Source organism: Mya arenaria, chromosome 9 (genome assembly GCF_026914265.1).
Source record: "Mya arenaria isolate MELC-2E11 chromosome 9, ASM2691426v1".
NCBI classification, from domain to species: Eukaryota; Metazoa; Mollusca; class Bivalvia; order Myida; family Myidae; genus Mya; species Mya arenaria.
Genome location: NC_069130.1, coordinates 31,335,771 through 31,348,492, shown reverse-complemented (window position 1 = coordinate 31,348,492; position 12,722 = coordinate 31,335,771). Strand labels below are relative to the sequence as shown.

The following is a 12,722-nucleotide window of genomic DNA, read 5'->3' as shown; positions in this document are numbered from 1 at the left end:
GAGTTCTGCATGGAATTCAATTCTTTGAACAATTTTCAAAGGGGACCACCCAAGGAACATTCCTGTGAAGTTTGGATGAAATTGGCTAAGCGGTTTATGAGGAGATGTCGTTTAAAGTAAAAGTTTACGGACGGACAACAGACGGACGGACGGACGCCGGACGGACGCCGGACAAATTGTGATCACAAAGGCTCACCTTGTCACTATGTGACAGGTGAGCTAAAAATTAGGGATGCAAACGAATGGCAAAATTGATATTCGAATATTCGGTAATTCTTTTGATCGAATATTCGAATATTCGATCACAGGCAAGATTGTCTAAAAACTTCTATATTGCATCGATCATTTGCGTTCCAAATAATGACTTCCGGTATGACATTTGCCGAATAATTTTATTGATGTCGGATTGTATGACGTCGTCTGTAATATGTGTAGTGGCTTTATTGTGCAATTTCAAAATAACTTTGCATATGTTATCTAGAATTATACTAGTATGTCATATTGTTTCATTACAAAAACTACGTCGATATATCAAAAGTCAAGGTCATGGCATCTTCACCGTTGCAAACGGTCTGGTTTCCGTCGACTTGTTATTATTTTGTACCCGTCTTTCGTTTGTTACTTGTTTTTATACCAATAAAGATAAAGAAAACAACATATTTGGATTTTAACGAACAGTTCGAGAGAGCTTATTCATAAGGAATGATGGACATCAAATTTTATGCGCATTATATTCAGTGCGATTTTAGCTACATTGCTCAGTTTAATTGACATACAAAAGAAATATTTTGTGTTATTGCTGACATGACGAACCCTTAATTGGCATCGTTTAAAATAGGTTCCAATCCCCTTTCAACTTTATTTATTTCATTGCCGCTAATTGGCAGGGGACGGCACACGTAAAATTATTTGTTTATTTCGCCATGATGATGGGCCTTAATTGACACTTGACGCGCCACTGTGTATTGTCTAGATGCTCGCGCCTCGATAATTGGTGACATGCGTGGGTGTATTGACGAAATGAGGGTAAATTAGAGCGTTTTAATCTTTAAATATAAATGTTAAATAAATGTTCAAGATGGAACAAAATTTAGAAAAAAGTAAAAAAATAAACGAATATTCGAATACCGATTTTAATATTCGAATATCATTCTTTTGATCGAATATTCGAATATTCGAATATTCATTTGCATCCCTACTAAAAATGCATACAATTTGTGTACAGAATTTTTTTTTTGCGATATTCTGGTGCTTTTTTTACTGCAGAAATTGTGGTCGCATAGCTATATATTACAAACAACATTGACAAAGGCTAATCTTTTTTTTATCTGTAATGAAATCATACATTTTTTTTGTTTTGATAATTGAAATCAAATGACTTAAATACTATGATGCATCAATATTAAAAAAATAAATATTTGCATCAACCTATGCCTTTGAATACTTTACAAATTGTTCAAAAGTTCTGTTTTGGAAATAAGTTTGATATGGAAAGGAAAGACAAGCAGAAACAATTCTGGTAACAAACTGCATAACAAACATCAAAGCGCTGAAAGCGCTGAGGAACGGTGGCCACGAGAGAGTAAGCAATTTATTCAAATGGTGACAGGAATTTCAGAAACGAATTGATAGGAACACACAGGGAAGTTGAAAGGTGGGGTTCATATGTTTTACAACAACGTACGAGTTGACAGGCTTCAATTTTATTAGGCGTGATATATACATATAGAACATATATATACAGTGTAAGATAAACAAGAGATGTTTGTCAAACATTATGCCCCCCCTGAGCGCCATGTTGTCAGGATTATATGGACAATTGAATGAAATATGCATGGACCGAAATGACAGCTGATTTGTCGCTAACATTGTATGCCGTTGAGGCAGTTTTAAGATTATGACCATTCAAAGTTTGAGGATAAAGGGGGTTATGACCCCCACCTTTGACTCTATAACCTCAAAATCCATAGTAGTCATCAGCTGGTCACCAAAAATCTAAATGTTAAGTTTGAGGGCCATGGGTGCAGGCATTGACAAGTTATCACACCGACAAGCATTTTTCATTCAAGGTCACTGCAACCTTGACCTTTGATCCAATGACCCCTTAAATCATAAGGGGTCATCTACAGGTCAGACACAACTCCAAGTCAAGTTTGAGGGCCATGGGTGCAGGCATTGTCCAATTATCACTTGAAACATTTTCGCATTCAAGATCACTGTGAATCTGACCTTTGACCCAATGACTCCTAAAATCAATAAGGGTCATCTCCTGGTCAGGCCCAACTTACATGTCAAGTTTGATGATCATATATTCAGGCATTGTTGAGATATCACTGGGAGAAGATTTGTTAACTTTTTGCGTTAAAGGTTACTGTGACCTTGACCTTGGCCTGATGACCCCCAAAGTCAAGAGGGGTCATCTACTGGTCAGGCCCAACCTTCATGTCAATTTTGATGACCATAGGTCCAGGAATTGTCGAGTTTGCTTTCAAGGTCACTGTGACCTTGACCTCTGACCCCTTAAATCAATAGGGGTCATCTACTGGTCAGGCCTAACCTCCAAGTCAAGTTTGAGGGCCATGGGCGCAGGCATTGTTGAGTTATCACTCGGGCAACCTTTTATCATTCAAAGTCACTGTTACCTTGACCTTTGGCCCAATGACCCCTAAAATCAATAGGGCCATCTACTGGTCAGGCCCAACCTCCAATTCAAGTTTGATGGCCGTGGGTGCAGGCATTGTCGAGTTATCACTCAGACAACCTTTTACCATTCAAGGTCACTGTGACCTTGACCTTTGGCCCGATGACCCCCCAAAACAATAGGGGTCATCTACTGGTCAGGCCCAACCTCCAAGTCAAGATTGAGGTCCATAGGTGCAGGCATTGTCGAGTAATGACACGGACAACCTTTTACCATTCAAGGTCACTGTGACCTTGACCTTTGGCCTGATGACCCCCAAAAACAATAGGGGTCATCTACTGGTCAGGCCCAACCTCCAAGTCAAGTTTGAGGGCCATGGGTGTAGGCACTGTCGAGTTATCACATGGACAACCTTTTACCATTCAAGGTCACTGTTACCTTGACCTTTGGCCCGATGACCCCCAAAAGCAATAGGGTTCATCTACTGGTCAGGCCCAACCTCCAAGGCAATTATGAGGGCCATGGGTGCAGGCATTGTTGAGTTATCACTCGGACAACCTTTTACCATTCAATGTCACTATGACCTTGATCTTTGACCCGATGAGCCCAAAAAACAATAGGGGTCAGCTACTGGTCAGGCCCAACCTCCAAGTCAATTATGAGGGCCATGGGTGCAGGCATTGTTGAGTTATCACTTGGACATCCTTTTACCATTCAAGGTCACTGTGACCTTGACCTTTGGCCCGATGACCCCCAAAAACAATAGGGGTCATCTAATGGTCAGGCCCAACTTCCATATCAAGTTTGATGACCATAGGTCTAGGCATTGTTGAGTTATCACTCAGACAAGCTTTAAAATTATTTTACCATTAAAGGTCACTGTGACCTTGACCTTTGACCCGATGAGCCCTAAAATCAATAGGGGTCATCTACTGGTCAGGCCCAACCTTCATGTAAAGTTTGATGACCATACGTGCAGGAATTGTTGAGTTATCATTCGGACAAGCTTTGGTCTACCGACGGACCGACAGACCGACCGACATGCCTGTGCAAAGCAATATACCCCTCTTCTTCGAAGGGGGGCATAAAAATAATGTATGTAGAATATGTTTGAACGTTCCCAAGGGATAAGTTTCACAATGGAAATGAACATCACGTTAATTTTGAACAAGAGCTGGCACAGAGACAGCGGGCTCGACTATTCCGCCACTTTTCAGTGTAAGGATTGAAAAGTTTTGGCGAAACATGCATGGATCGCTGTTAGATAAGATTTCAATGCAAATCATGTGGTGAGATATAAACATAAATGTGGTTACATGGAAAATTTCAACCAGAATGTTTAAGTCTAATAATAAAGGGCAATTATTTGCAAAATACAGTTATATATCTTGGTTATTCAATGACATTAATTTTAGTGGTTAAATACCATTCTATAAAGTCTCAATGCTGAGAAATTTACCTATGCGTGCTTACACGCAAAACCTTAACTAGAATTTCTATGTCGAATAATAAAGGGCAACTATTTGCATTAATGAAACTAGAGCTATCTTACATGGGGAAGTTTGATGGTTGAGTACAATTGTATGAGTCTCAATGCAATACATCAAGTAGTTGCTTTGATATGTATATAATGTGTGCTTGCACACAAAACCTTAATCAAAATATCTAAGTCGAATTATAAAGGCCTATCATTTGCATTAAATGCAAAGTCAAGTTATCTTACTTGGTTTATTAATTAGGTTGAGTACCTTGTAACATGTCTCAATGCAATACCTCAAGTAGCTGCTGAGATATTAACCTATGTGTGCTTGCACACAAAACCTTAACCTGAATTTCTAAGTCGAATAATAAAGTCCTTTTATTTGGATTAAATGCAAACTACAGTTATCTAACTTTGTTAATTCAGTAGATTGGATTGTTGAGTACCATTGTATCAAGTCTCAATGCAATACCTCAATTACTTAATGAGATATTTACCTATGTGTGCTTGCAAGCAAAACCTTAACCAGAATTTCTAAGTCAAATAATAAAAGCCTATAATTTGCATTAAATGCAAAGTAGAGTTATCTTACTTGGTTTATTAAGTAGGTTGGATGGTTGAGTAACATTGTATCAAGTCTCAATGCAATACCTCAAGTACTTAATGAGATATTTACCTATGTGTGCTTGCACGCAAAACCTTAACCAGAATTTCTAAGTCAAATAATAAAAGCCTATAATTTGCATTAAATGCAAAGTAGAGTTATCTTACTTGGTTAATTAAGTAGGTTGGATGGTTGAGTAACATTGTTTCAAGTCTCAATGCAATACCTCAAGTACTTAATGAGATATTTACTTATGTGTGCTTGCATGCAAAACCTTAACCGGAATTTCTTAGTCAAATAATAAAAGCCTATAATTTGCATTAAATGCAAAGTAGAGTTATCTTAATTAAGTAGGTTGGATGGTTGAGTACCAATGTATCAAGTCTCAATGCGATACCTCAAGAAGAAACTGAGATATTAACCTATGTGTGCTTACACGCAAATCCTTAACCACGGTGTGACGCCGACACTTGGGTGAGTAGTATAGCTCTCCATATTCTACGAATAGTCGAGCTAAAAATTGATATGATAATACCATCTGTATGCAGACAGAACATGGAAACAAACAACATAGCAAATGAAAAGTGTTTTGTACAAACAAGTAGTACAATGTTTTATTTACATATCAAAATCAACGTAAAGTAGTAATACATTCAGTAAATGTCTGTTTTGGAAATATGTATGTGAGCAAACTATGCATGTTTTGATGAGGTTGGCAATAAACACATGTGTAAATGTACATGCAATATGTCAACATTATCAACACTGAAAGAACATGTACAAATGTATGAACGAAACATTGATGTGTTGTCAGTGTTTATGCACCATTTTCAATAAAAGTTTCAGTATAAAGCAACAACTGGTACAAAAAAATGTGGACATTGCAGCATTGCTATATTATGATAGATGGCACAGTGTAATTGCAAGCATGTTTAGTTGTGGAATACGAGTGAGTAAGAGATGCTTATGAGTAAGACTGTTTGTCATTTTTCAGTAAAATTTACATCGAAATTGGCTGATGAAATAAACAGAGCATCTGAAAAGTTTATGGTCATTTCGTGGTACATCTGATATCCAAAACAAGTGACAGTTTGTGTGCTCCTCCTCATAATGATTTCCATGGCAACAGGGCAATGGTCCATTTAGAACATATGTTCTTCGGATAGTGGCTTGAAGGCATGTTACATCACAGCTGAGTACATCAGGGCTGAATAAATCAATACCATGGTGGCATTGACTTTCTGAAGGCTTCAGTTTTCTGAAAGTACATGTACCACATACATAGTCATTAATATTCATTGCATGATAGAGGGGGGAACAGACTTCAAAACTCATATAGTTCATCTGCAGGCTATATGCAACACATACTGAAAGTTTGGAAATGATATATTAAACAATAAATGATTGAGACAAGTATTAGCACCTGTGGTATTTTCATAAAAAGCAAGAAACAGCCATTTCCCTCAAATGGTAAGCTGCAAACCTTTGAAGAGCCATTATTTCCTTATGCATTGGAATAATCTGACCAAGTAAAGTTTTCCTTGTTGCTTTCAATTGTGTCTACAGAACAGCACCACAAAAATGATTTGCCTACTCTTTTAAGTTTTTTTCTAAGCAAAATAAGGTTTTCGCACTTCTTTTGCGCTTAGAGTTTTATATAAACAAGAGGCCCAAAAGGGCATTTGCTCTACTGGCTGAGTGGATCTGGCTGGTTTTCAAAAGAAACCGAGCTCTGATGGATATGTTAATACTGTACAGGTTTCATCAAGATACCATCAAAACTGAAGGCTGTATCGTGTAAACATGAATTGTTTACAGACGCACATACTACGTACAAATTACCATCGCATAAGCTGTTCTGGCCTTTGGCCAGTAGAGCTAAAAATGACAGAGCCAAACTGAAATGCTTCAACTTGTCAAAATTTTGCTTTTCTTAGAAATTTAGTGATAATGTGTTTATAGACAGTCTAAACACCACTATATGCCAAACTGTTTGCTTCGGGGACAAATGGCGCAACAAAAGAAATTGTAAAAAAAACACCAAAACTGAAAGATTCATGACAACTGCTAGTGTTTTCATGTATGAGATGGCTACATGATGTAGAAAATGCAGAGATAGCATTAATATGCCCATTTTTATTTTATTTTTACTTTAAGTATCTATTTTGAAGGCTAGATTTGGCATTAAAATCAGAGTACAGCACTTCACCAATGTCTATAAGTTGCTTATTTACACCTGATTTGCTATAAATCTCACTCTTTTGATCATTTACACACATACAAGTACTACAGAGTTGACTTACATACCGGTATTCATTCTCCTGAAATATTGGATTCAGAGCTGCATCTCCTGGATTCAGATTGAAGGACTACCGGTGGGAGGAAAAAGGCACAGCTAACTGGAGCTTATTGGCACATCATGATCTGCAAGCAAGACACAAAAGCAATGTTTTACACAAATAAAACTATCTGCCAATACTGTTAAAGCTTGAAAAAGGCATGTAAACACTCATTTGAGGCATACACAACCTTTAATATAGTCATAAATGTGATAAATATGCAGAAAAGCTCATGAATTGAAAGATTTTCAGGACAAATTTTATGAAATATATAGTCTTTTGGACATTTTGCTATCAGATTTTAATATTTCAAAGGTTAATCTTATCTTATTGCGTACCCAGATGCATTTTGAAAGTGTTAAAACCAGACATGCTTAGAATTTCTTCTTACTTGGAGACAGTATTCCTTTCTCTGAAATCCTTGCTGAATGCCGGTATGGAAAACCACATGAGACCACATTTTTACCAGCACTGGTTCTTGTCCTTGAAAATTCCCCTGTGGCTACAGCAAGCAGGCTTGCTATTGAAATAAACAATACATTAGGGTTTTAAGACATTTATAATGTATTAAGGTTGTTGTTTTTAATGCATGAAGGGAAAAGGCTCTAAGCTTTATGAAAGTGGCTCAGTTTTTATTTCTTTTGCCTTAAGAAATGTTAATTCCCCTGTGGCTACAGCAACCAGGCTGGCTATTGAAATAAACAATACATTAGGGTTTTAAGACATTTATAATGTATTAAGGTTGATTTTTTTAATGCATGAAGGGAAAAGGCTCTAATCTTTATGAAAGCGGTTCACTTTTCATTTCTTTTGCCTTAAGAAATGTCAAGTTATTAAATGTATAAACTGCATAAATAAATGAATATATATGAATGAATGATGGAATGAATTAATGAATTAATGAAAGGTGGCATTATTTCTTTAAAATAGGGATCTCATTGTGTTGCTGTGATTGTTGAAGTAGATGTTTTCTTGTCCATAAGCTCAAAATCATATGCACACTAAATAAAACATCATTCTGCATCAAATGTGCAGTAAGTTTTGTTTATTTGCTTATAGAATTTTAAATTAATATAATGTTTGCTTAAAAGAGCAAACAAAATGTGCGAATAGATGCACAATACAGACCAAAGAGTTATACGAGTCAGTAGTGTCATTAGAAAAACATATTATTATCAAAGCCGCATCAGAAATGATCGAGAAACAACATGAAAGGAATTCATTTAGGAATGGAACAAACTGTATCAATGGGCTTATATGACCCAAACTTACTCAAATTATACTTCAGTTTGGATACAATTTTCCAGTATATGATCTTGAACTAACAAATTACAGCATGTCGGCATGTTGGCATACACAAAGAACAGCTCGGCCGGGTGGGCAGCTCGGCGGACGGGCTGTCTGGCTGGTTCTTTACAGTTCCTCCCGGGTCTGTTTAAAATAATAAGAAAGGAAAATAGATAAATCAACAACACCCAAACATACAATCATTGACGCCCTTATAGCCTACACAACATACTCAATTAACACATCCCTAGCATACCAGTTTAAATTGATGGGTTCAACTTTTAAGTGATCCACCACGACCAAAAGCTGCTCATGACAAGTGCGATGAAGCCAACACTTGAAGATGAACCCAATATCACATTTCAGTTAGAAAACTACTGATGTAACCTAAATCTGGAATTTTTCTCGAGCTTTATTTTATATAAACACGTCTTTATTACATACTGTAAACATATTTGTGAACGAAACGGTACGAAATTGGGGACGAACTCAAACTTTGTGTTTTTTTAACAAATATTTAAAGAACAGACATAAAATGTATTAAATGTTTACACCTATTTACACAAGGTGTACTTGCATTTTGAAGCTGTCAGCAACTGCTTCATGCATTAATCATCAAACATCTGACTAAGTGAAAACTGTACCAGGTAGTTTCACTTCGCGGCAGCCATTTTTGATTTTTGTTTACATTTTGGCGAAGTCTATAAATGGTCTAAGAACGTTCATAGTACAGTTGTTTTCATATCAAAAGTGATAAAAACTATGAGAGACACCTCCCATACTTAAATACAAACCAAATAATCCTTTGTACTTGCCTTAAAAAATGAAAAAACAAATTTTCACTTTCGTTTTCAGTGAACTCTGACTGGATCCCAGAATATTTCATCATCTAATTCTATATATAGCCACATGGTTCTCCGCAAATGTTGATATACGTCTTTTAAAGGGTGTATAAAACCGGTACCAGCATTGAGTCGCCTTCCGTGAAAAATTTATATTCATGAGATTCATAAGGGGTGATAACTACAATTGACTTGGCATCGCTACTGAGTACATTTATGGTACGTAACTACGTAGTAGGTCACCTAAGGTCACGAAGCTGTGTGAGTCACGAACGGCACAATGCATAAATTAACGAAAAGCATAATAAACGTCATCAAAATAAGCTAGATGAACTACACAAATTCACATCGTAATCTAAACAAATTAAATAATAGAATAAACAAGCAGGTTCATGATTTAGGCCTCTCAATTAATGTAGGTAAAACAGATATTTGCACAAAGAACAATATGTATACAGTGCAAATAATGAAGCAATTTCAATAACTGTCATGCCACGCACATGTAGAGCCGTTCATGTGTAACAATCTGATTATAAAATACTTACAATACACATTTAATCCAGCTGAAGTCCATGACACACTCTTAGGCAGGGCGCTTACAAAATAGCAACGATCGAAAAGTGAAATGATTATGCTAAATAGAGGCGGCGTAATCTGTATAATATACTTTATCGATATACGGTTTCCAATAAGCATTCACTTCGTTTGTTTGTTTATTGATCAGTGAAATAGTGTTTACATATCATTTCATTTTTAAGGAAATTTTTGAATTGTTTGGAATCGATTAATCAATTATGGTAACTACTTCTTATAACCGACTCACACCCGTAACAATACACTTAGTTTTTCGCCGTTTTCGAGCTGTTGCGTATAAATATGCTGTCTTCATTTTGTAATTTTTTTCAGCTGCATTTTCAGGGATAAGCAAAATGTACGAGTTCAAGTGTACATTACTATACATCAATTCAGTTTTGTTGAAGTTTAAATATGTCATGTGTATTCAAGCATTCAATGAGCGCATTATTTCGACCGAATCACCGTGTAATCATTTGTAGTAACGATCTGATGTGCCTACTATGAACGTGGCCCTGAAGGGCCCCCGTTCAAAAACTAGAACTGGTAATTGAGCATTAAGTTTACCATGTACATTGATCATTATCTGTGATCATGTTCAATTGGATTGATGTTGATCACTGCTCAAGAAAACTTCAATGGAAATTTAGCAACGTTAAAACATCAACAGTAAAGGAAAAACAGTAAATTTTACCAAATAAACTAGCACTGTTGATTACATTAATCAGATTTGCTTTTAATAAGTAAATTTTAAGAAAACTGTGTCTGATGTCTCACTCACCCTCCACAAAGTGGCCACCCCCTCTTCATTAGATATCCTGTAGATGGCATTAAACACATTCTTGTACCCTCTCCTCTCCGCCAGCGGCACTCTGCCAAAATCAACAATTATGAGTATACATGTACATGTAGCTCTACACTTTGTTATAAATGGAAACATGGATGTAAATTAATTAATTTCCATGATAATTTGAGTGCCTAAATCAGAAAACAGAAAATGTTTTGAGACCTTGGCTTTTGTTTTCATGTGAAATAGTAGAAAAAAGCCAAATTTCCACTTAACCCTGCAACAGCTTCTATACATTTTTTTTTTGCTTCTTAAATAGGTTAGCCATCATAATAAAACTCTTCAAGGTGATGACATGTTGTTCTTATTTGCGGGGATGTAATTTTAGTGTCAATTCCACGGATCTAATCAAATAAGATTAATTAATTGATGTTTGATTAAAAAAACAAACTGGTTGCTTATGGTAAATTGGTAGTGACTTTATTGGTTGTTAGTATTGACACTCCAGTTTGCATTTGATGAACAGAAACTGATACAATAAGAAGTAATTTGTGAAAACTTGCCCTCAAACTTTAACCAGACACACTGTGCCCTAAAACTTTTACCTAAGTTTCTAAGACAATCAGGGGCCATAATTTGTATTTAATATGAAATGGTGTTATGCAATCTAACTGTAAGATGGTTGTCAATAATTGTGCAAAGTTTACTTAAATTGTGTACTTTATTTCAAGAGGCAGATGCCACAGGGAGAAGTAAAGCCTCCCTAACCCTTACCAACTAATACTACCTAATAAATTACTCTTCCACAAGGAATGAAGAAATTAGTACCTGAAATATATACCCATTGAGTGTGCAGACAGGCAGAGAGATGGACAGTTGGAGCAGTTTTACTATGCCCACCTTCAGGCCACTACTTTTATATAAATTGGTTTACAAAACCGGCGGGTCTAATTTTCCGAAAAGTACAAAAAAAATAAAAAATGAATTTCATATTTTTTTTAAAATTATTTTCCCGACCGTATTGATTTTGGTGCGAAACGAAAGAAAAACGAACAGATAAGAGTACGAATGCAGTAGATCTTGACTGGTTTGTTGTTCTGTAGCCGTATTCGCCAATTTATAGTGATAGCATGTGAGCCAGTCAACTGTTATTGCAGCGCCGTTGGCAATGGCGGAATTTACGATAGCAATCATTCTTTCTATAAAAATATATTAATTAAAATATGCAGGAGTTGTTAAAATAACAATAGCAATAAACATTGGCAAATTTAACAGCCGACACAAACAATAACTGTCATGTGATTGTTGTTTTTCCCCGCCAATTTAGGTCATGAAAATAGTGTTGTTTATAGATAAAAAATAAGTGTCAGCGGCTGCCATCGAATTCGTAGACACATATATCTGTAAATTATGTGTGAGAAAAACATTTTATAACATTTTAACACTAAGTGTGAGTGGTGAAATCGAAAGTAAAATTTCTAAGTTGACACCGGTGACCTAGTTTCACAAGTTCGGTCGGTGGTGTTTATGGATTTTAAATCACAAAGTGGTTTGGAAATACTTGTCATTGAGTCAATGAAAGGCTTGTGTTTATTCTAGATTGCATGTTTATTCATGTTTGGGTTAATAGTAGAGTAAAACAATGAAAGAGTTGAACACATGTGTCAATGTTATTTACTAATGCCAGGAGTTGTGTGCAAAACATTTAGATAAAACAACACGGAAAACTATTTTGAATAAGTCCATTTCAATTTGTAATGAACTTGATATTTCATTATAAATGAGATTTGTTGTTGTAACCAAGGAATACTCTTTAAAATGAAAAATAAACAAGAATGAAGTATAGAAGCCCTGTGAACGCATGTATACACAAAATGGCGGAGTTGGGAGAAATATCCGATACATAATTATGGATTTCTCTGTTACTATCATTGGTACATAAAGTTAAGTCACATGCTAGATTTATTATTTTGCTATGTGATTTTTATGTACTGATGTGGTAATTTGCTGCAAGATTTGAATTTGAAATGGATTTGGTGAACATCCCATGGTAAATATCCCGGTCCGAAAATATCCGGGCTTAGCATGGATCGGGTTACACACAACCAGGACCCCGCATGGTAAAGGTTATTAAAACTCAAATCTAGGTCTAGTTTGGTTTTTAATTTT

At 36.0% G+C, this 12,722-nt stretch overlaps 1 protein-coding gene and 1 long non-coding RNA gene across 2 annotated transcripts in view; both read right to left on the bottom strand.

The window, feature by feature from the left end:
* Positions 1-12,722, bottom strand: part of LOC128202703 (mitochondrial 2-oxoglutarate/malate carrier protein-like) — a 136,409-nt gene that overhangs the window by 45,233 nt on the left and 78,454 nt on the right. The window contains exon 6 of the mRNA XM_052903772.1: positions 10,548-10,638. Coding sequence (XP_052759732.1) covers positions 10,548-10,638 — 91 coding nt within the window. The remainder of the gene's footprint in view (positions 1-10,547; positions 10,639-12,722) is intronic.
* Positions 5,308-8,477, bottom strand: LOC128202704 (uncharacterized). Its single transcript, XR_008255792.1, has 4 exons — positions 8,337-8,477; positions 7,456-7,584; positions 7,033-7,149; positions 5,308-5,983 (listed from the first exon to the last, which is right to left on the bottom strand). It is a non-coding gene; the product is annotated as an uncharacterized LOC128202704 (long non-coding RNA).